Source organism: Dreissena polymorpha, chromosome 10, assembly GCF_020536995.1.
Source record: "Dreissena polymorpha isolate Duluth1 chromosome 10, UMN_Dpol_1.0, whole genome shotgun sequence".
NCBI lineage: Eukaryota > Metazoa > Mollusca > Bivalvia > Myida > Dreissenidae > Dreissena > Dreissena polymorpha.
In genome coordinates, this window is record NC_068364.1 from 86,135,663 (window position 1) to 86,160,694 (window position 25,032).

Sequence of the window (25,032 nt, forward strand, 5' to 3'; positions counted from 1 at the left end):
ATATTCGCAAATTTCGATTTAGTTATGATATTCATGAGAAAACAGTAATACTGAACATGTACCATGCTCTAATAAAGCCATTATATGCATCTTTTGACGATTTAAAAACCTGAAAATTCTAAAGCGTTGCAACGCGAAACGATTGAATAATTTGGAGAGTTCTGTTGTTGTCGTTATATTTTTTTTTAACTACGAGGATTGCTTATATATAGTATAAAATAAGCTTTCATTGTACGCGAAAGGATGGTCGAGGGGTCTAAGTGGGAGACTTTTGACTCCAGGACTCCAGGGGTCAGTGGTTCGAGCCCTGTTGAGGGTAACTGTTTTTTTCTTCTTTTTTTTAAATTTTATTCTTTTTTTTTGTACCGGAGCCTTTTAGAGCAAATGTTTACATTTATCAATATATAGCATTTAATGACAAACTTCAAAACATGCCAAAATCTGTGAAAAGGCCCCTTTAAGGAAAATTGAGTATTATAATTTTGGCCAAACTGTTACTCTAGACATGCAATCTTATAAAACGTTCACTGTTCATCCGATCTCTTGCGTAAATAAATAATAAATTTCTGGCATGTTTTCCTTTAATATATATTCTTTTTTAATTCCGAAATCTACATGTTTGAAAAAAAAACGAGAAAAGAGCAAACACAGAGAGTCGAATGGGCGTATTCATTGAAAATAAATATAAATATAAAGTGGCTTACCGGGTGAAGATACCCGTCCTGTTCGATCACAAATCGCTTCTACATTTTAATATCGAGTGCAACGGGATTCCCTAAATATTTTCAAACAAAATAATTTTTAGTTGATTAAGAGTTAAACTACTATTGCCCACACAAATTTGATTTATGAGCAGGGATGAACGGTGTTTCTTTTGGCCTCTTGTATTTTTCTACCTATACATATGTGTGGTATGGGCGAGTCTACATAAAGGCAAATAAAGGCAATCCGTAACATGCACGCTAACAGGTATTAAAAATTAACAACACGTTTAAAGGGACTTTCACAGAGTTTGAAGCTTGTTATTCAATACATCATATTGATAATTTGATATACACGTATTAAACGAAATCAAAGAGCCCGAATAAAACAACATTTGTTTTCGGAAACAACATTTAAAATAATGTTAGCCCCATCAGGGTTCGAGTCGAGCTTGAGGCTACAGATTTGACCTCTCGGCCATCTTGTCATCATGCGCATTTTTGCTTATGTTCAATCCCCAGTCCCATTAAAGCACGGATGGATACGGCCGTCCCGGACGATCCGGGACGATCCACCATGGCCTGTTTCGATCTTTGAGTGTCGACGGTCTTCTTAAGACCATCATCCCGATGCCAACACGGCATCCAAATGGACCAACCTGGTCAATCAATACAGTTCCCACACGGACTGTCCCGATCAGTCATGGCTGTGCCACGGACCAACACGGAAGAGACACGGATAAACACGGACCAACACGGCATCTACACGTACCATCACGACCTTTCATGGCAGCGACACGGACAAACATGGCAGCGATACGGACCAAAAACGATCTGAGCCAGACCGACATAACTTATTTAAAAGCAGGTTGATTTTCAGTGATGCCATCATTCTGCAATCCGATCGCGAAGGTGTAACTTCGTATTCACAGCTATAATGTCAAAATAAATGAAACGTACTGTCGAAGTTGGCCTTCCAGTTCCCTAAAAAGTGTAACAAGTAGCATCCGCTACCGATGAAGAACAGAAGAAACAAGCAGAAACACGCTCAAAGTCCAGATCAAGATCGCCATCGCATTTACAGAAAGATCTATAACCATAACCACCTACAGAAAAGAAAAGAAAAAGACGTATCTCGTCCTTTCAGAGAAAAAGTGTTCATTATGACCGATTGGCTCAATGAGAATCATATTTTTAACACGAAGAGCATTTGAATTTGTAGTCGGCGTTGACCAAGGCCATGAGGATTAAGGAATGGTAATACTTGTGGTGAAGGAGCTACCACACAGAGGACATTATACGGCGATGTGATTCCCTTCCAAGGCAACCACACAGTTGCACAACTGCAATCGGTCGCCGAAATGCTTGGTGATGCTCTTTAACTCATATGGCGTTTCAGGGCATGGCATTGGTTCCTTAGCAAATTCTACAAGTATCGCATTGCAGACCTGACGGATGATCTTGGAGATGATGGTGCTGTGGGCGACCAAAACGCCGTTCAACAGATAGTGGTTAATGTCATCAATGTAAGGTACCGCTTTTTTGCCAACTTAATGCCAGCTGTCAGCTGCTTCGTGTAGTTTTACTTCATAGGCTTGATTCTTTGCTAAAGGATCAGGATCTCTTCGTAGATCTGATAGCCCATGCGCAGGATATTAAAGAAGCCGTTGGTGTCTTCTTGTTTGAGCTCGTCTATCAGCCTTGCGTATTGACCCAGGCCCGGCCTTCTGGCGAGCCATTGTCTGTCCCAGATAGTTATCATTTTTATTCTATTCACTGGTGTTAATAAATCTGTATCGCGACTATTCTATATCTCTTTCATGGCTTCGCTTCAGCAATCAGGATACTGTTTCCAACATGAGCTTTTTTGCAGAAGAAACTGGCATCTCATCTGCATCAGGTCGTTCTAAGTCGTCATGTCATCGCCCATGCTGACGGTAGCAAATGGTACAACAGTGCAACTGTCGTCTCGGTCCTTGATGAACATGAGTCTGAATTTTGTTCCAAGACTGTCAATGACGCACAATGACACCTAAGGCATAAATACGGTTGTCCCCGGACAATACACGGCAGCTACACGGGCCATTTCAGATGCTTCCATCTTTCCGGATCGACAAGGATCAACGCGGCAGTTTTGAGCTTCCCAAAACTGCCGTGTTGGCCACTCGGAGCCCCAAGGGCATACCCGTAAGTCCCAGGACCTTCACGGCGCGACACATAGCTACACGGCGGTCACTTTATTCACATGCCGCATCATCCTGTATGGGACTGTGACTGGGCAAACGACGTGTTGTCACATATTTTAACGAAAACAAAAGTAACATCCCACAATTGTTATATTGTGTCACGTCCGTAACACTTTACAATTGTATTTAATTTACGTTTATTAATTTCATTATATGTCTATGGCAGTAGTTGAGTACTTGTGTTAATTGTTTTGTCAGACATTAACTGTGAATAAAACAAAATTAAGTGTTTATTTGTTTAATCTTTCTTTTTCTGTGTACTTTAACTCGGGCTGGTTAATATTTAAACGGGCTTGTGAAATTGCAAGCTAGTAGCCCGACCGTGCTAGTGCATAAAACAATTAATGCTAAGACTGCATATGCAAAATGCAAAAATTCGCAGCTATTCATTCGGACATACTTGCGGAAAATGTATTTTTAATTGTATTTTCTGTTGATGAAAGTCAATTCAGGTGAAAAGCCGGGTTAAAAAGGTACGTTGAACTAATATTATTTACTAAGTTGAAATCTGTTGAAACACAGATAGACAATTGGTTTCGGCGTTCAGCATTTAATCCACAGGTCAGTGGTTCGAGCCCAGTTGTGGTTAACTATTTTATTATTTGTTTAATTCCATTATTGTTTTATACTGATGCTCCGAAGCTCTGTAGCTCCGAAGCTTATATTTACCAATTTAAAGCTTTTAATCCAATACGTCACCTATTACCAAATTCTGTGAACAAGTTCCTTTAAATGCTGTGATAATAATTATGCAAATCGCTTGAAATTGTTGGTGTAATTTCGTACTAGCATTCTCGGAATAGATAAAGCTATAAAGCTGTCATGAATATATCTGCAATCCGCTTAAAATTGTAGGTTTAATGACGTACTAGTATATTAGAAATAGATAAAATGCGTTTCTTAACAACCGCATATACCCAGTTAAGAAACATTGGTTTTTGACATCATAAAATCACGATGAATCGTGAGTACATTTATTTTGTATCAAAATCAATCTGAACAGCTCAAGCGTGCTACCCTAAACCCGCAATATTGGTGAAAAATTGTAAAATTTTGAATAAATTGTTACAATAGGCATTTATATGTGTAGTACGATTGTTTTAGTGAGGTTTAGCGAGACTTTATTTATCTCCTGTGAGGAAAAAACGTTTTTTACATTGTGGACAGCATTTAAATAAATACACTGTCCTCCGGGAACAACTGTTTATAAGCAGCAACTTTCTGCATTGATTAACTATGTGGTTTTCACAGGATCTATGCTCTTAATATATAGTTATATTTCAAACTGTAAGTAACTTTGAGAAACGTCTATGATGAATTTGAACAGTTTGTATATCCTTTATTCAACAACTAGCAGTACCAAATTCACATGAGAAGTTCCTGATCTATTATAATTCCATTTGCGTAGAAAACATGTTATATCGTTTATTTTTATCTTATTATTTTTATCTTTTTGTGTTGATTTCAATTTTTTTACATTCTTTTTTTGTGTGTGATCAATGTCTACACATTTTAAAACACAAAACATACCGGCAATGCGTGCCATGAAACTATATCTTACTTTGGTGTATTTATAGGCAGCTACTCAGTTTGCGACCGCAATCTATAAATGAGCCTCCTCCTTGGAAAACGGGGTTTAATACATGTACGTAAAGTATGATCCCATATTAGCCTGTGCAATACGCACAGGCTTATAAGGGAAGATACATATCGTCTAAATCGGATTTTAGCTTGATAGATACGTCTTTCAAACGATCAATTCAATAAAGGCGGAAAATGTCGTTCCAGATTAGCAGGTGCGGACAGCACAGGCTAATCTGGCATTACATGATATGCATATGAATTAAGTCCGGTTTTCCAAAGCAATTTTCAAAAACAACGCTCAATTTTTATTTTTATTGCTCGGAAGCCAGAAGTCGTGCTAATTCAAAGAAAACAACGAATGCAAAAGGCATGTTTAAGAATGTTCGATACACGCGACAGTGTTTTTAATTTTTTGTTTTGCCGCTTATTGACACGTTTAAAGCGGCCAAAAGGATAATTTTTTCACAAATTTGTTGCCTAAATTCATGACTGGTATCATGTATAAAAATATGATATCTCCATATATTTTATCAATAATTGTATGGTTGGGTGCGAAATTAAAATATATTAAAGACATGTTTCAAGAGTTTGTATATTAAATTTATTCATACTTGTATACATGACTATCATCCGTTATTATTTTTTTCTACCGTACCGCTATCTTTGGAAGATAAAATGATTTTCCAATTTTTTGAACATACGATGTAATTTGATAAAAAAGGCTGTACTCACAAAATGCGTTGTTATACTTCAGCTGATTCTGCTTATAAAAATACACCTGCGCCAAGGGCGTCTTACAATACGTGATTGGTTGTATACTGTGTTAACGATGTGTCAGAAATAGCCTGGGATTATGTGCGTTTTGTAAGCCGCGTATCCGGTTTACATTTTCAATGAAATATAGTGGTCTGATGTACCGTAAGTTAAAGGGGCCTTTTCACAGATTTTGGCATTTTTTAACTTATTCATTAAATGCTTTATATCGATAAATGTAAACATTGGATCGTAAAAGCTCCAGTAAAAAATCAAGAATAAAATAAAAAAAAGGAAAAGAACATTGCGCGGACCAGGTTTTGAACCAGTGACCCCTGGAGTCCTGCCAGAATCCTGAAGTAAAAACGCTTTAGCCTACTGAGCTATTCCGCCGTGTACACATGTTGAACGTATTTTATACGTTATATAAGCAATCTTCGTAGTTTCACAAAATTTAACGACAAAAACAGAACTCTCCAAATTATTCAATCGTTTCGCGTTGCAACGCTTTATAATTTTTAGGTTTTAAAATCGTCAAAAGATGCATATAATGGCTCTATTAGACCATAGTAAATGTTCATTATTACTGTTTCCTCACAAATATCATAACTAAAACGAAAATTTGCGAATCTGAAACAACTTTTTTCAATTTTGTCAATTTACCAAAGCGTGAAAAGATCCCTTTAAACCGCATCAATGACGCGAAAAGAACTGCTTAACCCTGAAAATTACCTGTTATATTTATAGATGCATTTCGAAGTACTTTGTCGTTTTATATATGAAAAGAACGCAAAGCGCAACGAGTTTGGAATAAAAACAACAGATGTAGTGACGATAGTTTACATAATTTATCTTCTTGAAAGAATCCGCATCCACATGCTAAGATATCAAGCAACGATATTAACATAGTGCCATTTTGTATGTAAGAAAAAAATCTTTCGTTTTGAAATGATGTCATTTAAAACTGGGAAAACCGGGCCAAAGGCATGTGCGTAATGTGACGGCAATGATTAGCCTGTGCAGTCCACACGGTTAATCAGGGACACTTTTCTCTGACTTTGGTGAAAACGAATAAGTTTAATTTCTTATGGAATAATAAACCATTGTAAAATTATTAATAAACCATGTCCTTATTAAAGGAAATACACGACATGGAACATACAAACACTGCGCGATACATCGAACTACCCATGGCAATATTTATTCCAAATGGCAATACGCATTGCAATAATGCACACAACACCAAACCTGGTTTTAAAATAATGTACACACCACCACGCGTCGCATTGGTATAATGCATACAACACCGTACTACAAATCTCAATAATGCACACAACAGCGCAACACTCTTTGCAATGATGTACAAAACCGCACCGCGCATTCCTTATAATGCACAAAATACCACGCTATGCATTGCAATAATGCATGCAACATCGCACTACGAATTACAATAATAGACAACAGCGCAACGCGCATAAATATAATGCACATAGAGAATACTAGGTTAGCGTTGAATACAGAGAAGTTTATGTTGCGAGGCTTAGAACGCCGGAAGCGCGAGCCTTGGCGAGCGCTTTCGGTGTTCGAGCCGAGCAACATAAACTTCTCTGTATTCAACGTTAATCCTAGTATTCTATTTATCCCATTTGCTTTTTTCAACGTGACATTTAACATAAATAGATCTAATGACCTTAACAATAATTTTAATTCAGTCATAAAAGCGCTTAAAATCTAACAAATGTAACCATGCGTAGTGATATACATGTATTTGTTCTGGTACGCAAAATAGTCTTTAAAAAATTCACACACAAACTGTAAAACAAGTAAAAATATCACCATATGCCTCGATTCAATTTTACGCAGTATGCGAGTTTTAACACATTACGACCGCGAAAAGAAGATTTTACTTTACCATAATTCATTTTATTTTCGAAAGAAAATGATCAAAATCCAATATGGCGGCGATAGCTCCTGACAAAATGCTGTCGATGTCAACATACATGTACACAATCGACGACCAAGTTCTGGCTACCATAACTTTAAATGTCGCTTTTTATGATTTTTGACTGGCGCGACTTTGTACAGGTCTGTCAATACTAAATAAACTGTACGCTGAAGTTTCTTTAGCTATCGAAGACCTTGACAAATTTGACGAGTAGACAGACAATTGCAGCGACTGACACTTTATTTGACAAAATATAAAGGGCAATACGTTTTCCGACTTCGGACGACGAATTTAAGGACGCGCAGAACGTGTTTTTTATATAATGTTATGGGTATGCCGTGTGTGATCCGATGCATCAATGGCGCCCATGTTAAAATCATTTCCCCGAGAACAGGGAACGACAAAAGTACAAACAAAAATCAGAACACGTAAGAACTAGTATCTTACCTTTAATTATCCTTTAAAATCCATCTAATAATCCATTTAACTCAATAATTGACGATTTTGCATCTAGGGTCTTTAATAATTATTTTAGCATAGTTAAATAAAGACCCTTATGCCATTCTATCACTTTATTCAAATGAGTTTATGAACGCGATAAACTTTCTTCTTCGTCACACGCTACGTCATGTATTCTACATTACTGCTGTTCAAATCAACCGGAGCAGTTTATCTAATAATAGCCGTTGGTAAACTCGGTTGCAATTGCAGATTTCTGCATACAAACATAATTATGTTAAAACTTGCACAATGTTTTATTTATCTATGGTAAATGCCCTTATTATACGAGAAAATAATTTAATATATAAATACACAAAGAATGGAAAACATTCCAGTACACAACAGATAAATGAGTAGAAAATACCCGTGTACAAAATGGGACGTTCCCAATTCCAGTGTGGTGCTATTTTTACCAGCTTATACTTTACACAGCTCTATGCCTAACGTGAATTAAATAGGAAAGCAAACATAGCAGATTATTCATGAACTGTGCGATATGTGTATGGCTTGTTGTACATTCTTAATATTTAAGTTAAATGTCAAAAGTAGATCTATATGCTTTGGTTATAAACAATGCAGATTACACGAAATAAGGAAAATGTGATCAATTGACAATTCAGATATGTCGACATACAGTACATGTAGAAAACATGTAAAATAAGTCGCGTTTATAATAAATCGTCAAAAAAAATGGGGAAAATGACGCAATAAGTATGTCATTTTATGACGCCATCAATCAGCTGATTAATTATACAGGTGGCGAAAAATTATGTCATATTACTAGATTTAAAGGTTGAAGGTCGTATAATTTTGAAGCTTAAGTTTTGTCGACTTTGTTTCTTATGAAAAATCATTAAGTGGTAAAATAAATATAAATAAAAAATAACAAAACAAAAATCGTGTAATTTTATATTTTATTTCAACAGTTCTTTTGGTGAATATGTCATATATATATATATTTCTGCAAACTATGCACATTTTCTTCTTATGGGTGACCTTAAAATTCGATCAATGAACCAAACAATATCGACCTAATTTTAGCGCATATCGCATGACGTCATTTAAAAAGTAGTCCGTGCACGCGACAGGTATATTCCACAGTGTTGAATACAAGCAAGTATATTCCACAACGTGTTATACCGTCAATGTCGCGGTGAAAATGGGATAAACAACAACACATCACGTCTTGAAAAAAATAAACACGACACACGCATACCAAAATACGGAATACCGATATGCCATCGTGGTTACACATTAAAATCCAGATGGCGAGAATGCGAGAACGCGATAGTACGATGGCGACAATGCGACAATACGATGACGACAGTGCGACAATACGATGGCGACAATGCGATAGTACGATGGCGACAATGCGATGGCGACAGAAGATATAACTATCGCATTGTCGCCTTTGTACTATCGCGTTCTCGCATTCTCGCCATCGCACTGTCGCATTGTCGTCATCGTACTATCGCGTTCTCGCATTCTCGCCATCGTACTGTCGCATTGTCGCCATCGTATTGTCGCACTGTCGTCATCGTATTGTCGCATTGTCGCCATCGTGCTATCGCGTTCTCGCATTCTCGCCCTCTGGATTTTAATGAGTAAACACGATGGCCTAACGGTATTCCATACCGAAACGAGCTGCAATGGTTATTCGACACTTAAATTTTTTCTGTACCATTTATCTGTATCCGTAAACATATCCAATAACGGGAAGAGAATAAGTAAGTCAGATGAACCATAACAATATTAAGTATAACGTTAGCTAACATACGAGGTTGCAATGATCAGCCATTGGCGTTTCTAAAAATAGAAACTACAATGGGCATATAAAAGGCTGATTTAAGAAAATCCCTGATATTAACGTTAACAGTTATTTGCATGATTGTTGTCAAATCTGTTGGACATTTTATGCAAAGAATTGTGTAAATTGTTAACTTCAAAAGGTATTTGTATTAATTTATGTTTTGTTACGTTACATTTTTGATATACTGTTGTTAAATGTGCAGGTATATCATATTCCGATACTTATTATTATACCCGTGAAAGCATGCAATTTATGTATCGGTTGGTATTGTACAAACGCTTAAATCATTGATACATGGATGATATCTAGGTTTCAATCATTTAGATTATTTCGAATTAGTAATCGATCAAACCACGTTATGCGGAAACATAATACGCTGCAGATCTTTTATTGCTGGAGACTAAACAGCAATATAAAATGTCGCAAAATAAATATGCTAGCATTGTTAAAACGTTAACAATACCTTATCGTTTAATAAGTTTTTTTTTAATATGCAGTTTTGTTCAAACGAGTCACTTTACGTTTAAAATTAATTAAAATGAAATTTTTAGGGAGGTTAGATATTGGGCGAACAAACACAGACTAAATCTTTGAGGGCATTCAGATTTATCATTGTGGGTATTATTTGCAGTGCTCTTATATTAAGTCAGAACATAAGCTTTTCGTTTTATGATTTTAGAAATGTAGTAAAAAAGTTATTATTTTGAAGGTTTTAAGATAAAATATTGATATCAAATCTGATGCACGCAAATATTTAATGTATTTTCGAATCATGGGTGCGAACATTTAATAACTGAGACCGATTGTGGTTGAGTTCATTTGAATTTAGCCCTTCAGCAAAGCTTTACTCACGTCATTACAAGACACGCGTATGAAATATAAATAATGCAATTCAATACATCGTTCATTGTTTATTGGACTGTAAGTTACATATGCGTTTCCGCCGACCATTTACCGATCTGGTATCATAGTTTAATATTAAATGTCGTACAAGAATGTAAACTAAGAATTACCCAAATAACTAGCCAATATTCTCAATTTGCAATAAAAGTTATATTAAGATTATGTTTCCAATATCATTTTTATGCCCCCCTTCGAAGAAGAGGGGGTTTATTGCTTTGCTCATGTCGGTCTGTCGGTCGGTCTGTCGGTCTGTCGGTCTGTCGGTCGGTCTGTCGGTCGGTCCGTCCACCAGGTGGTTGTCAGACGATAACTCAAGAACGCTTGGGCCTAGGATCATGAAACTTCATAGGTACATTGATCATGACTCGCAGATGACTTCTATTGATTTAACGGTCACTAGGTCAAAGGTCAAGGTCACGGTGACCAGAAATAGTAAAATGGTTTTTGAATGATAACTCAATAACGCATACGCCTAGGATCATGAAACTTCATGGGTAGATTGATCATAACTTGCGGATGACTCCTATTGATTTTGAGGTCACTAGGTCAAAGGTCAAGGTCACGGTGACCCGAAATAGTAAAATGGTTTCCGGATGATAACTCAAGAACGCATACGCCTAGGATCATGAAACTTCATGGGTAGATTGATCATGACTCGCAGATGACCCCTATTGATTTTGAGGTCACTAGGTCAAAGGTCAAGGTCACGGTGACCCGAAATAGTAAAATGGTTTTCGGATGATAACTCAAGAACGCATACGCCTAGGATCATGAAACTTCATAGGTAGATTGATCATGACTTGCAGATTACCCCTATTGTTTTGAGGTCACAAGATCAAAGGTCAAGGTCACGGTGACCCGAAATAGTAAAATGATTTTCGGATGATAACTCAAGAACGCTTTTGCCTAGGATCATGACACTTCATAAGTACATTGATCGTGACCGGCAGTTGACCCCTATTGATTTTCAGGTCACTAGGTCAAAGGTCAAGGTCTGAGTGACAAAAATCGTATTCACACAATGGCTGCCACTACAACGGACAGCCCATATGGGGGGCATGCATGTTTTACAAACAGCCCTTGTTATATCTTAAAGGGATTCACGGATTTTTTAGACGCATTTCCTTACAAAACATTTTTCAAAAGATTTCAATAATTTGAAATGATTATAATGGCAAGGATAAGTATTTAACAAATAAGTTTGCCTTTCCCGGGACTGTTACGAGCAAACGTTTACACGCTATAAAGTATCGATTAACCCTTTTAGCGCTGGAACTGAATTTTAAAGGCCTTTGCAAACAGTTTGGATCATGATCAGACGCCACAAAACGTGGCGTCTGATCAGGATGCAAACTGTTTGCTATTCTGATAGTGGTCTTTGAAAAAAAGTGACGAAAATGATGATTTTAGAAATTCAGCAGACGACATGTTAGCAGACGACACATTTCCCAGCATGCAAAGGGTTTAAAGCGTTACACACGCTTAATTTTTTTACCATTTTCGATTGATAATTATCAATTAACGAAGATATATGTATAACATTGTTTTCTTAGTCAATAGTGTTGGTGAGCTTATCAAAATATAATGAATACATACTTCGTTTGAATCTACGATATATTTTATGTTCATTTTGGTAAATCGCGAATAAGACATTAGTTTAAACCTATTTATTTTAGCTCGATTGCGTCGAAAGCCTTAGGCTTATATAAACGCCTAAGCCTTAGGCTTATATAAACGCTCTCGAATAAGACATTAAAGAACGAGTGAAACATTCAGTTACAATGAGTAAATCACTATTAAAACGGATGTGGTGAAGCAAATCGTGTGGTTATGTAACGTTAATATACGTGCGTTCATATCGTCCAAGCAATGTCGAGTATTGATGTGTCATGTTTTTTCCAAAACAACTTTGTGAAATTCGTGTGCACTATATTTCATTATACATTTCAGTTGTTCTTTTGCTGATCATTATTCTACTTTAAAATAAAAATATTAAATATTTATACCATTGTAACTTTCAGAAGAGGTATACAATGTATCAGTGAAAATGGATGTATTACACCAATGCAAAAGTGATCTATCCAGCATGATAAGGCAACCTGGCGGCATATCAAAAGATGATTTATCAAAGAATGTTCCATCTGATTCTGGCTGTCAACAAGTGATTGTTACCGTATCCGGCAACGGACGGGTTCGTCTGACGACACAGAGGTTTCTACATCAACAACTTTTTAATTATTTACTTTGAACAGAAAACAAACATTTCATTTTAATGATAAAATATCATCGCGACACATAATTTGCGTCCATGAAAAATAATTATATTCCCAAATATGATAGTGCATGATTATTTTGTGTGTGTGGCTGAATACAAATTATTAATTACACGCCAAACAAAACACACTATTCATTCATTTTGTCGAAAGACACAACTTCCATAATGCTGAGCACGTTACGGACAGTTTATGTAAGACGATACCATACGTTCAAAACATGTCAATTGCCTTTTGTATTGTTTTAGTTTCATTGAACCTGCGATAAACATGGTTCTGTCTCTTGAATACACGACTACAACGGACAGTAAAACTACCTTGGTTCCGCTGCAGATATTGTTCCCGCCTGGTTTTCGTAAGGACGACATCATGATATCTGCGGACGGCGAGATTCGCTCCTGTATTCAAGGTAATGCGGCCTTTCACTCACAGTTTGTTACAGCATAACTTTCAGTCATAAATTATGTATAGGTAGATTAACCATTTCCCTCTCAGAAGCAAAGTGAAAATGGCTATGTGCAAACAGCATAAGTCAAAAAAGCCTGCGAGTAACTCGCAGTCTGTTCAGGTTATATGCTGTTTGCTACTCATCAGTATCGAAGAGTTTGAAATGAAGCCTTTGAAATTGGAAAATAATAAGAAAGTTCTTTAATTTAACGTTCGGAGGGTTTACGTCAAAATACGTATCTAAGTGGTAAAAAAATAAAATGGTTTCATTAGCTCTGGCACAAAACAGGCATGAGTTATTCAAAGGTCATGATGTACTTATTTGACGATTAATTGGAAGACACTATTTTCATTTCTTTTGTTCGTGCTTCGTTGATAGGCTTAATGTTTCTCTTAAATTGTATGTGGTTATGTTTCAAAAATCTTAAATATTCCGAAATGAACACACTTAGATAGTATTTCATTTACCAAGTAAATCTCCTTTAAATACAAACACCTCGTTATGAGGATATCAACATCACACCATGACATCAGTGTGTATAATTTAATATGTATCCTGCTATTTATAGACATCTGGGATTTCGAATAAACAATACTACCCATTTGACTTACACCGTTCGTATTCACATGTATTGGTATGTTTGTAAGTTTATAGAGGATGACGTTTAGGCATGTTTTACTGAAATAATAAATTTATCTTAATACATATCATAAAACAGTGTTCTTATTACAAATACAATCAATATTCTTACATTTCGTTTAATTTCAGAAACTTCAAGCTTGTCTATGAGTTCATGCACTAGTTTTCATTCCGAAAATAGCACTAAATTAGGGTATATAGACATCGACAATTTGGCAAAGGAATCGAGTATGATCGATAACAGATGCAAACCTTGTGATGAAAATACTGACAATGAATCAAACAATCAAAGATTTTCATCATACAAACATACTCAAGAAGCTGAAAGCTTAACCGATATTTACAATCCAGACAGTGAACTTGTACACAACTCTTTAAGCGAAAGTGCGCATAATAGAAAGGGTCACAATAGAAACAGCAGTGACTACATGTCCGTTTCTAACAGAAGCAAGTTAACGGAGTCGTGTTCATCTCAAACGGACTGTAAAGGAATTGCAGACAAGTACAGCCAAGGCTTTGATGAGTGTGACGGCTTAATAAGTCTTGAAGATAACACTGTTGTTAAAGCTGATATCAATACAAATAGAGTAGGAATGGAACATTCATTGAATGATCTGAATTGGCAAACACCGACACCACTTGAGAATGACAGAACATCCGCTCCATCGAATAAAACTGACTCCACAAAAACATTGCCATGTGGCCAAAGAAAGGAAAATACCTCAATTATTGTAAACATGAAGCAATCCATCCAGAAAGGTTTCACTAAACTGCTTGACGAGCTTGACGTGATGGACCTTTGTGACCATCTGTACGAGAGGGCGGTGGTTGACTTCAAGTTTTACAGTACGATGTTTGAGCTGCATTTTAGCCGCCGAAATGTCAGAGACATCTCACGGTATCTGTTACTTCACCTGTCCAGGATAGGTGTCTGCAAGGACCGCATGATTGACGCGCTTTATGGCTCGGCGGAGTATAGATTTATACCTGTATTCTTTCCCGAGGAGAAAATATGAGTATCTTTCAGTTGCTTAAATTGATAATTGGGAAGAAACCATGACTTCTAATCTCAAATGTTTGAAAATAAAATTCAGTTTTCAATTCTTGCCTTAATGGACAGAGGGTCTTAATCAAAAGATTATCAAATAACTGGGTTATAAGGTACAAGTAGTGGTCGCATACTAAATCTTATACACATAAATAAAAAAGTAATAAATAAAAAGTACTGCTAAATATCTTTGAACAATGAATCTATACACAACACGTGCATAATGTAGACACGAAATGATTAATGAACTTTATAAATGACTGAAACATTTGTTCGTTCGCCAGGTATAATTTATTTCAAATAATATTTTTATTTTATATTTTATACATGTTATGTTAGATTACGATTCGTTTGTTTTTGTTACATTTCTTTCTTACATTCTTTTTATCAATAAACATATGTTTATTTTGTGTATGCACAGATAAACCCATGTAAACATAGATAAAAAAAATAAAAATAAATATATTTTGCTGAAAATCAATGTGTGCTTATGAAACAAAGACTAATAATTACTGAGTGTATACTTGAGTCATTGTAAGTTAAAAACATGTTCCGCGCAATTTAAGTTATACAATTGTTTACCATTGCCTCATTGATATATATGGCCATGAGCAGGCTTTGTTTTTACTATAGTTCACCAATAATGACCTGGCACTGACCTTTATGCATGAATATATTTTAGTACCGTTACGATGAATATATTTGTCTGTGTACTTAACTTACATGCATTAATCCCCATTTTTCAGATTTGTCGAAATGGAAGAATAGAGGATTTTGTACGGAGAAGTATCAATAACATGTATATACACTGTTTTCCCCCAAACTCAAAAACAAGGTTGCATAGCTGTAGAACTGAAGACCTATAACTTAATTAACGTGGGTATGCACAATTTTCTCAAATATTTATAAATTTGTATAAAATGTGTGAACAACTTATTATACATATATTTCAATATAAATTAAAATAAAAGTTAAGAAGAACACGTGTCGAAAAATGCGAAATAAGAAAGATATTTATATCTGAAATCGAAAATGTCTGTACAGTCGAATTCGCCAGCATGTATATCATGCATGTACGGTGTGAATCTAAATTAAGTTTTAGTGCAGATTCGTTCATGCTCTCTGAATTTCTGTATTTTAAAGACTTTTTGTTATTCGGATAAACAACGTTATATTGATAGGGGCATTACAATACAAAATACAAAATAGATCATGCTAATGTTGTTTTTTTTTCAGAGAAATTAACTTAAAGAGTAAACTTAATGAAACAATTGAATATCAGAAAACTCACACACATTGGACGAATTACTGTTATGAATTCACTTATATATCATATCTTATCTCATTTTATGTTAACTGTCCCGACCTATAATACACTTCATGATCTTTATAAAAATACATAATTTTGTTAGGGAAAACACATTACATAAGATAAACACCCAGACTGCTGTCGGACTTAATATGTTTGATGTAATAACTTATCCAAATAAAATAAAGATATCATTGTTAAGGGAAATATACACACGTAGCGACAGTAATTTAACAATCCTGGTTGGTTCAATGTTTAATAATAAAACATCTTTATACATAGGAAAGTCCGATTTTGTTTAGATAAAAACAACGATTAAAGAACGCTATGAGATCTAAGTTTTTAATTATTTTAAGTGTTTATCTACTTTCGAAATAAGTCGACATTTTAACACGCCATTGTTTTATAAGGAATTTTAATCTTGATACTACGCCTCTTTTTTTCAGCTCCGTATGAGGGTGGGATCAGATTTGTTAAAATGTCCTTATTTTAGAAAGATTATAGATTGACTCAGTAATCTGTGGAAAAATAATTAATAATTTTATCGATTATGAAGGCCTTACTACCTGTAAACATACATTACAGAAACGAAGCTGTTTATATTGATCATTAAGTTCACGAATATGGCACCGCATTGCTCTGCTTTTCTAAATGATACATGTATGTTATGAGAGGAACAACATAGCTATATATAATTGTTTTGTAAAAAATCCTAGTGTGCAAACATCAATAGAACGTTTTGAAATTCGGCTGTTGACCTAAAACTGTCAAGGCCATTTATACAAAGCTGTTATGGTATGACTGTATGCGATTTTCGTGCACGGTTTCAACTCGTAATTTAATACCCATCTTTTGTTGAAAATTGGCAATGATCTGCCGTTCCGTTAAATATCAAAATATCTATTTTGCTTTTAAGCAAGGTAATCTGTCAAGGAACGTACTTGACATGTATTTACATACAATTTGATTGGTTTGTTTGTCAGCCAATCAACGTTTGTTGACTCATTCCTTCCTTCAAAAGCGTTAGTTTGAATGCATATGAATTAAAATATTTGAATCCAACAAATCACCGGTTGCACTGTATTTAGTTCAATTACTTGTTTTAATATCGATTTACCTTAAGCGGCAGCAATCTATAATAAGTAGATGCATGGCTTTAAGCCAACCGTTATTGTAAATTTTTTTAAAATTAAAGCCACACACCTTGAAATGAAATGCATGTTAATAATACATATGGATTCAATTTGAAAGTTAGCAAAATTGTCATTTAATCTTTAACCTAGTTAGCAAGTACTTTATTATTATTTTTTTAAATTTTATAACCGAAAGTAGGATTCCTATACGTATACGTCTATTTTAACAAACGCGATTATTTTTAAGTTTTAAAGTGCAAAAAGACGGATTGCTACCTTGTAACCACCAGATATATTTCAATTGGCATATATACAATTAAATCTATAGCCTAGTCAGCAAGAAATTTATTATTTTTCAAACGGTACCGCTTTTAAATACGAAAGTAGGATTTCTAGACGTAATACGTCCATCTCAACAAACGCGATTATTTTTAAGTTTTAAAGCGCAAAAAAACGGATTTCTACCTTGTAACCACCAGATATATTCTAATTAGCATAGATAAAACATGTATCTTATTTATATATACTTTCATTTCAGGGTGTGTGGTTTTAATCTTTTCATCATCACCCCGCCTATTTCTCGTTTCTTACCCTTTAAGCGTTTCGGTCAAATATTTTGCCGCACGAGTATGGATGAATTGAATATTTATAATAAGTGATTTTTTTTAGTTCCTGTTAAAGTGTAGAGTGCTTTAATAATTTATATACATTTGATTAATATTAAATCAGATGGATCCATTGGCTACGAAATTGTAACAATATAGTGATGTTGTATATTTACAAATATTTAAGTGAAGGTTTTGTGGTTAGTTTATGTGGTTACAAATATCATACTTGAAAATAAACATACGCTCCTACTTAAATTTGTGTCATAATTTATTGTTTTTCCTTTACCAGTAGTATGTGAAACGACTAATATATAGATAGACTATTAGATAAAAAACAACAACAAAATAATGTAGGATTCTCAGACATTTTAAGTTGCAAATTCCTAAATTCCTAAGGGTGCCCCCCACCCTCCGATTTTTAAATGTTCAATTACAAAATGCCCTCTTATACACAATTGCTTGATAGAGGCATTCGTGAAAGCAAATGATGGAATAAACAATATTAACACAAATGTTGTTATCTCCCATAAGAAAACCAGAAAATACCAATAATGGTCGAAAGTCACTTTGGGAAAATACTTTCAAAAAATAAAGACATAAATGAAATACAAAATGTTAGCATAAAGTTCTTTTTCCTGACGTTTCCTCGATTGAAAAAATAGAAATAGACTTAAGTTTCACGGCAAAAATTTGAAGTTTTATTTTCAGTTGCATAGGTACCCAAATGTGTACACATAAATTTGGCGTAACCATGCTACAATCGACAATTTTAGATTTTGCATACATTTATTTAAATGTCTTATGTGTATGAAATTCTCATAGACTTTTTCAATGATGCATGACATGTAGTACATCGTTTGTAAACGAAAGCGATCGGGCCCGGAATAGTTCACATTGATCGGTTCATATGATCACCTACGTATTGATATTCAGAATAACACACTAATAGTTCAATTGTGCAAACGTTGGTTTACATATGTAAATGATCGATACTTCATAATCAACTCATACCGTAACAAACTATGTACATGTGTACATTGACAAATCAGGAAGTAATTACTCATCAAAGCCTTGAATTTGAAACTTTTTCTATAGTGTTGTAGACAGGGTACTTTGGAATTGGGAAATAAATGGACTCATTCACACTTTTTTATGCATCTACATATATTTTTAAAATGTCACCTAATTAGAAAAGTCTTGCGTAGGTGTTATAGCCAAAAACTTATAAACAAATAGTTTGACGTCGCGGATATTATTAAAAATAAAAATTTCGAAACATATCTTATGATTTTGACCTAATTATCGTAGTTTTACGCGCATAGTGATGTGACCGATCGGGGTAACGAAGTACATTAGCTTTCTTATACCTTAAGAATCATAAATACACTAACGATTGGGATACTGCCGAGCACGATTGCCCATTCGAGTTTGCATGTTTGATTGCTCATTAATAACAATGTATTTTTGGTGCCGTGTGTCTTCCGTACGACATGACAAAACACCACTTAAACTTCGCGACGACGGAATATTTTGTAATTAAAAAGTAGATACTTATTTCATAACCTAAACACAGGACGATTGTGTCTTGATCAAATCTAGAATCTAAAAAGAATGAGTTGAGTTTCCTATTGACGTACTGCACGTCAAAGGGTCGAACCTTACATGCAAACCATAATTGACCGGTAATTAATACTAACAATACCCCTATGGAAGGGTAAAATTGTGGTAAACAGTTGGCCATGGTAAAATTGTCGACAAATACTGTCCTATTTTAAGGCAATCGACGGAAAAGGGCAAGCAAACACTAAATATGACATCGCACTTACCAGTGAAATAATGAACACAACACCGAACTTCGAAGTGCATTATTGAACACAACAATGCAACATACATTGCAATAAAGCACACATCAACGCACGAGCAATGCAATGCTTCAAACAACACCGCACCACGCATTTCAGTAATGCAAACAACACCGCGACACGCATTTAAATAATGCATACAACACATCATCGCGCATTACAATAATAAGCATAACACCGCAAAACAAATTGCAATAAAGCACACATCACCGCAATAATGCATACAACATCGCACTCCGCATTGCAATAATGTACGCAACACCTCACTACGCATAGTAATAATGCATGCAACAACGCATTACACACAGCAATAATGCAAACAACTCCATACTATGTATTGAACTAATACACACAATAGCGCGCTACAAATTACAATAATGGTCTTAAACCCGTGCTATACATAGACAAAATGCACTCAACACCGCTCCGCGAAATGTTAAGTTATTGGATCCTCTAGCTGAAGCTCAACCTGTAGCCGCCCACATTTCGAGTCACATGTATGGTGCGATGATCCGTGTGCAATGAACCAAATTAAGTATAACGTTTTTGAACATACGATATAGCGGGCGAATAGGAAGCGTTGTCTTTTAAAATAGGAACTAAAATATGCATATACGAGTCAGGTATAAGGAAATCACCGACTATTTTGAAAACAGTTAATTGCAAAGAATGCTGTTAAATTTGCTGGTTACTGCAGGATATTTTTTTTAAAGATTTAAATACATCAACAGGTATTTGTTTTTTCCTTGTTCTTTTATGCTGCATTTTGCTCATACTGCTTTTGATTATGCAGGTACATCCTATTTTTAGATTTATTATTATGCCCGCGAAATTATGCATTTTGTGTCTAATAAATATTTTTTATTTTGCACAGACGTTTAAATTATTGATAATTGGCTAAAATCTAAAAGGTTTCATGCATAGAGATTATTAAAAAATGACCAATGCAAACATTTAATAACATTTAAGGAAATAGGTTTCTATTTAGTTTTGGAGACTTATAAACAATACTTTAAGGTAGCACAATGCTACAAACGTAATTTTCCTAGATATAAACCAAGTGACCAGTTCCTACACGTCGCACTATGTCTGACATGATTTACACGAACTTCAAAATCGATTTGAATGTTTTCTAAATGCTACCAGTTACGACATTATGTGTGAATTATGAATAATACATTTCAATAAACTGCACAATGTTTATTGAACGTTAACCTTTATATAAGTCTTCGCGTATTATTTAACGAACTGTTATCACTGTGTTATATTGCATGATGAAGAAGGTAAACGAAGCTTTATTGTATACAAATAACTAGCCGATATACGCCGTTTTGCTGATAGTTTATGTTGACGCCTTCACTGAAATAGCTTAAAAGGATTGTTTCACATAATTATTTGTTAATGTTTGAAAATGCACTTTAAGACAAAACTTGAATATTTGAATAGTTTGAAATGCTTATAATTGCAAGACGACATGCTAAGCAAGCAAATGTTTCCAGGTTTGGAACCCGGGACATTTCCGAGCAAAAGTTTACACGCTGCCAGTGCAACACTCATGCTTTTTATATATTTGAAACACTATTTTAGTAATACAGGTATTTTCCGAATAACTACTAAAACTGTTTAGTTGTTTAAATATTTTTTTTAAATAATTGTGTTACACTGTGAGTCAGTTTCTTTAGAATGCGTTCAAAATTCTTATACGATTGGTGAGTAACCAGTCACCTGCTGACGGATGTGGTAAGTATGTCGTGTAGAAATGTACTCTCAATTTGGGCGTATTTATTGAAAACTAGATAATTGGGTGACAACAAATTATAAAGTTATCCGCGGCCTACACATTCGTTGATGTGGCTTATACTGCAATACAATACTGTAGCGTAACAAGACAAGTGAACATTAGATCGTATATATGTGGAGTGAAAGTAGTATGATTGTCCTTCGTATTTATTTAACGGTTGTCTATGTTATACATGCTTCTAAACGGAAGCGTATTTACCAACAATTTGCACGTTTATATCTTTGATATGAATGCATTCCAGATTTGCTTTTTGTCACGATATTTGCTATCTCTATCGATGAAATAAGTGGGATCCCAAACACACTTTTAATGTACTATATGTTTTAATGCAAAGTATTTCAACTTTGAAGGTTGGTTACCTTGAAATACTAAGTAATTTTTCTTATAAGTATGTATCGTTTTTTATTGTTGTCAATAATACGTCAAACATGGGCTCCCAGAACAAGTGGTAATTTCACAGTACTACATTCGTTGATAGTATACTTCACTATACGTATCAAGTTAACTAGCTGGCCAGTATGCTTAAACGTACTTATTAGGTTGGTCAAATAAATAAAACTTGAAGTGACAGTGATATTCTCTTTCATGATACATCTACATATATTTATTGAATGGTAAAGTGAGTATATATATAATACCGATAACTTCGTAACTTTCAGAGGACGTCAGAGGATGTCCACAATCTGTTGGTGACAATGGATGCTTTACACCGATGCAAAAGTGACTTTTATCGTTTGCCGGGCCTACGTGACGACCAATTAAAAGCGGATTTATCAACTTCTTGTCCACCTTATATTGGCTGTCAACAGTTGCTTGTTAACGTATCGGGCAAAGGACATGTTCGACTGACGACACAGAGGTTTTAACATCAACAACCTTTTAACTATTAGCATTGAATAGGAAACAAATACCATTTTAATGTTTAAATATTATTGTCGCATTTTTTTGTTCACGTTCATAAAAAATAGATTAAAAAATATTATCAAGTATAAAGATTAGTAATTTTTAGCTGAATGAATATTAATTAAACGCCAAATAAAACACAATATTCATACAACTTGTCGAAATACAGCTTCCACAATATTTAGAGCGTTACTGTATAAGTATATGGAAGACGAGAACGTTTATTGAAAACATTTCAATTGCTTGTTGTTTTGTTTTAGTTTCCTCGAACATGCGATGAAGATTGCTCTGTCTCTTGAATACACTACTACATCGGACAGTAACATTACCTTGTGCCCGCTGCAGATATTGTTACCAACTGGTTTTCGTAAGGACGACATCGTGATATCTTCGGACGGTGAGATTCGCTGCACTATTGAAGGTAATGCGGTGTTTCAGAGTTTGTTATAGCATAACGTCCACTCATGTATTAGATATCGATGGATCAAATTGGTATTATGACAAAACCTTGGGACAAACATGCATGTGATATAACAAGATCATTATGTACTCATTGTAAGGACGTTGATAAGCTTAACGTATCTTTAAGATAATGTGCTGTTACGTTTCAGCAGTCTTTAATACCCTGACATATACACAGCACGAGATTAGGTTATTTACCAATTAACTCTAATTTCATCGAAACACGTCATTATGAGGATACCAATATCACTAGATGACATTAGTTTGTATATGTATCGTGATATAAATACACCTCCGGGATTTCCTGTTTACAATACTACGCAATTCAATAATTATGTGCTTATTCAAATAAACATAACACTGCTATGATTGTCATTTTCTAGAGAATGGTACGTTAGCATGTTTCACTGTATTAATATATTTTTCTTAGTATACCTAAAACATTTTTTCTCATAACAGTTACAATAAATATTTTCCAATTTATTTTAATTTTAGAAACATCTAGCCTGCCTGTAGATAAACACACCAGACTACATTCCGTAAACAACACTCGCTTAATTGATACAAACATCAAAAGTACGGAAAAGGAAACTTACATGATTGCTGAAACATTGAAAATATGTGACGAAAACACTGACCAGGAAGTAAAAACTGAACGGTATACATCTGAAACATACACCCAAGGAGCTTGCATTAGTTTCGATATTGACAATGCAGACAATGAAATTGCAAACAACGCTGATTTTACCGATGGTGCGCAGAACAGAAAGGGTCACAATAGAAACAGTAGTGACTACATGTCCGTTTCGAACAGAAGCAAGGTCACGGATTTGTGTCTTTCACATATTGACTGTAGAAAAATTGCAGAGAATAACAGCCAAGGCTTTGATGTGTGTGACGGCTTAATCAGTTTTGAAGATAACTCTGTTGCTAAAGCTGATATCAATTCAAATAGATTAGGAATGGAACATTCATTGAACGATCTGAATCGAATAACACCGACATCAACACAACCACAGAATCACAGATCATCCACTTCATCAAATGAAACTGACACCGCCAGAAAGTTATCAGGTGGCCAGGCAAAGGAGAAGACCTCAATTGTTGCAAACATGAAACAATCCATCCAGAAGGGTTTCACTAAACTGCTTGATGAACTGGACGTAATGGATCTGTGTGACCATCTGTACGAGAGTGCGGTGGTTGACTTCAAGTTTTACAGTACGATGTTTGAGCTGCACTTCAGTCGCCGACATGTCAGAGACATCTCACGGTACCTGTTGCTCCATCTGTCCAGGATAGGTGTCTGCAAAGACCGAATGATTGACGCGCTATATGGCTCGGCGGAGTATAGATTTATACCAGTATTCTTTCCTGAGGAGAAAATATGAGTCTCTTTCAGTTTATTAAATTGATCATTGGGAAGGAACCATGAATTCCAATCTCAATTGTTGGAAAATAACACGCAGTTTTAAATAATTGCCGAAATGGATAGAGGGGCTTACTGAAAAAAAAAACGATTATAAAATAACTAGATTATTAGATACAACCATTGATCGCATACTAAAGCTTATACACATAAAGAAAATGGTTATAAATAAAAAGTACTGCGTAATATCGTATCGCTACACAATAAATCTATATACAACATGTTCGTACTGTAGGAAATGTGAAAGTGAACTTTTCAGTTTTTGTTTGACTCAGACATTTGTTCGTAAGTCTAGATTATTTTAATTGAATTTAATTTTATTGTATATTTTTAATTTCACGCTATTGTTATTATTACGATTCTTTAGTGTTTTGTTACATTTTGTTTCTTATATCATTTTTATCAATAAACATATTTGTAAAGTGTGTTTTGTGTATGAATTGTTTTGTGTTTGCATGTATATATGGCAATGAGCAGGCGATGTTAAGCTATAGTTCACCAATATTAACCTGGCATTAACCTATATGCGTGAGTATATGAAAATATCGTTACGATAAATATATTTGTCTTCGTACTTTACGCACATGAATTAATCCACGTTTTCCGAGATTGATCAAAATGGAAGAATTCAAAAAGTACCATAACAACAGTATTTTGGAAAAGAATAGAGGATG

At 34.9% G+C, this 25,032-nt stretch overlaps 2 protein-coding genes across 3 annotated transcripts; both read left to right on the top strand.

Annotated features, from left to right (window-relative positions):
- The first annotated feature begins 12,470 nt into the window (after window positions 1-12,470).
- LOC127848948 (uncharacterized) lies at window positions 12,471-15,129 on the top strand. Its single transcript, XM_052381672.1, has 3 exons — window positions 12,471-12,654; window positions 12,965-13,125; window positions 13,933-15,129. Exons 1-3 carry the CDS (start codon window positions 12,491-12,493, stop codon window positions 14,817-14,819), a joined length of 1,212 nt encoding a protein of 403 aa, XP_052237632.1. The 5' UTR covers window positions 12,471-12,490; the 3' UTR covers window positions 14,820-15,129.
- A 5,224-nt stretch (window positions 15,130-20,353) lies between these two features.
- LOC127848084 (uncharacterized) lies at window positions 20,354-24,720 on the top strand. Of its 2 annotated transcripts, none has more exons than XM_052380374.1 (4): window positions 20,354-20,494; window positions 22,224-22,423; window positions 22,728-22,888; window positions 23,425-24,720. In XM_052380374.1, exons 2-4 carry the CDS (start codon window positions 22,260-22,262, stop codon window positions 24,318-24,320), a joined length of 1,221 nt encoding a protein of 406 aa, XP_052236334.1. In that variant the 5' UTR covers window positions 20,354-20,494; window positions 22,224-22,259; the 3' UTR covers window positions 24,321-24,720. The 2 variants fall into 2 exon arrangements, with proteins under 2 accessions (XP_052236334.1, XP_052236335.1); XM_052380375.1 differs by lacking the exon at window positions 20,354-20,494 and adding an exon at window positions 22,030-22,103.
- Window positions 24,721-25,032: the final 312 nt, after the last annotated feature.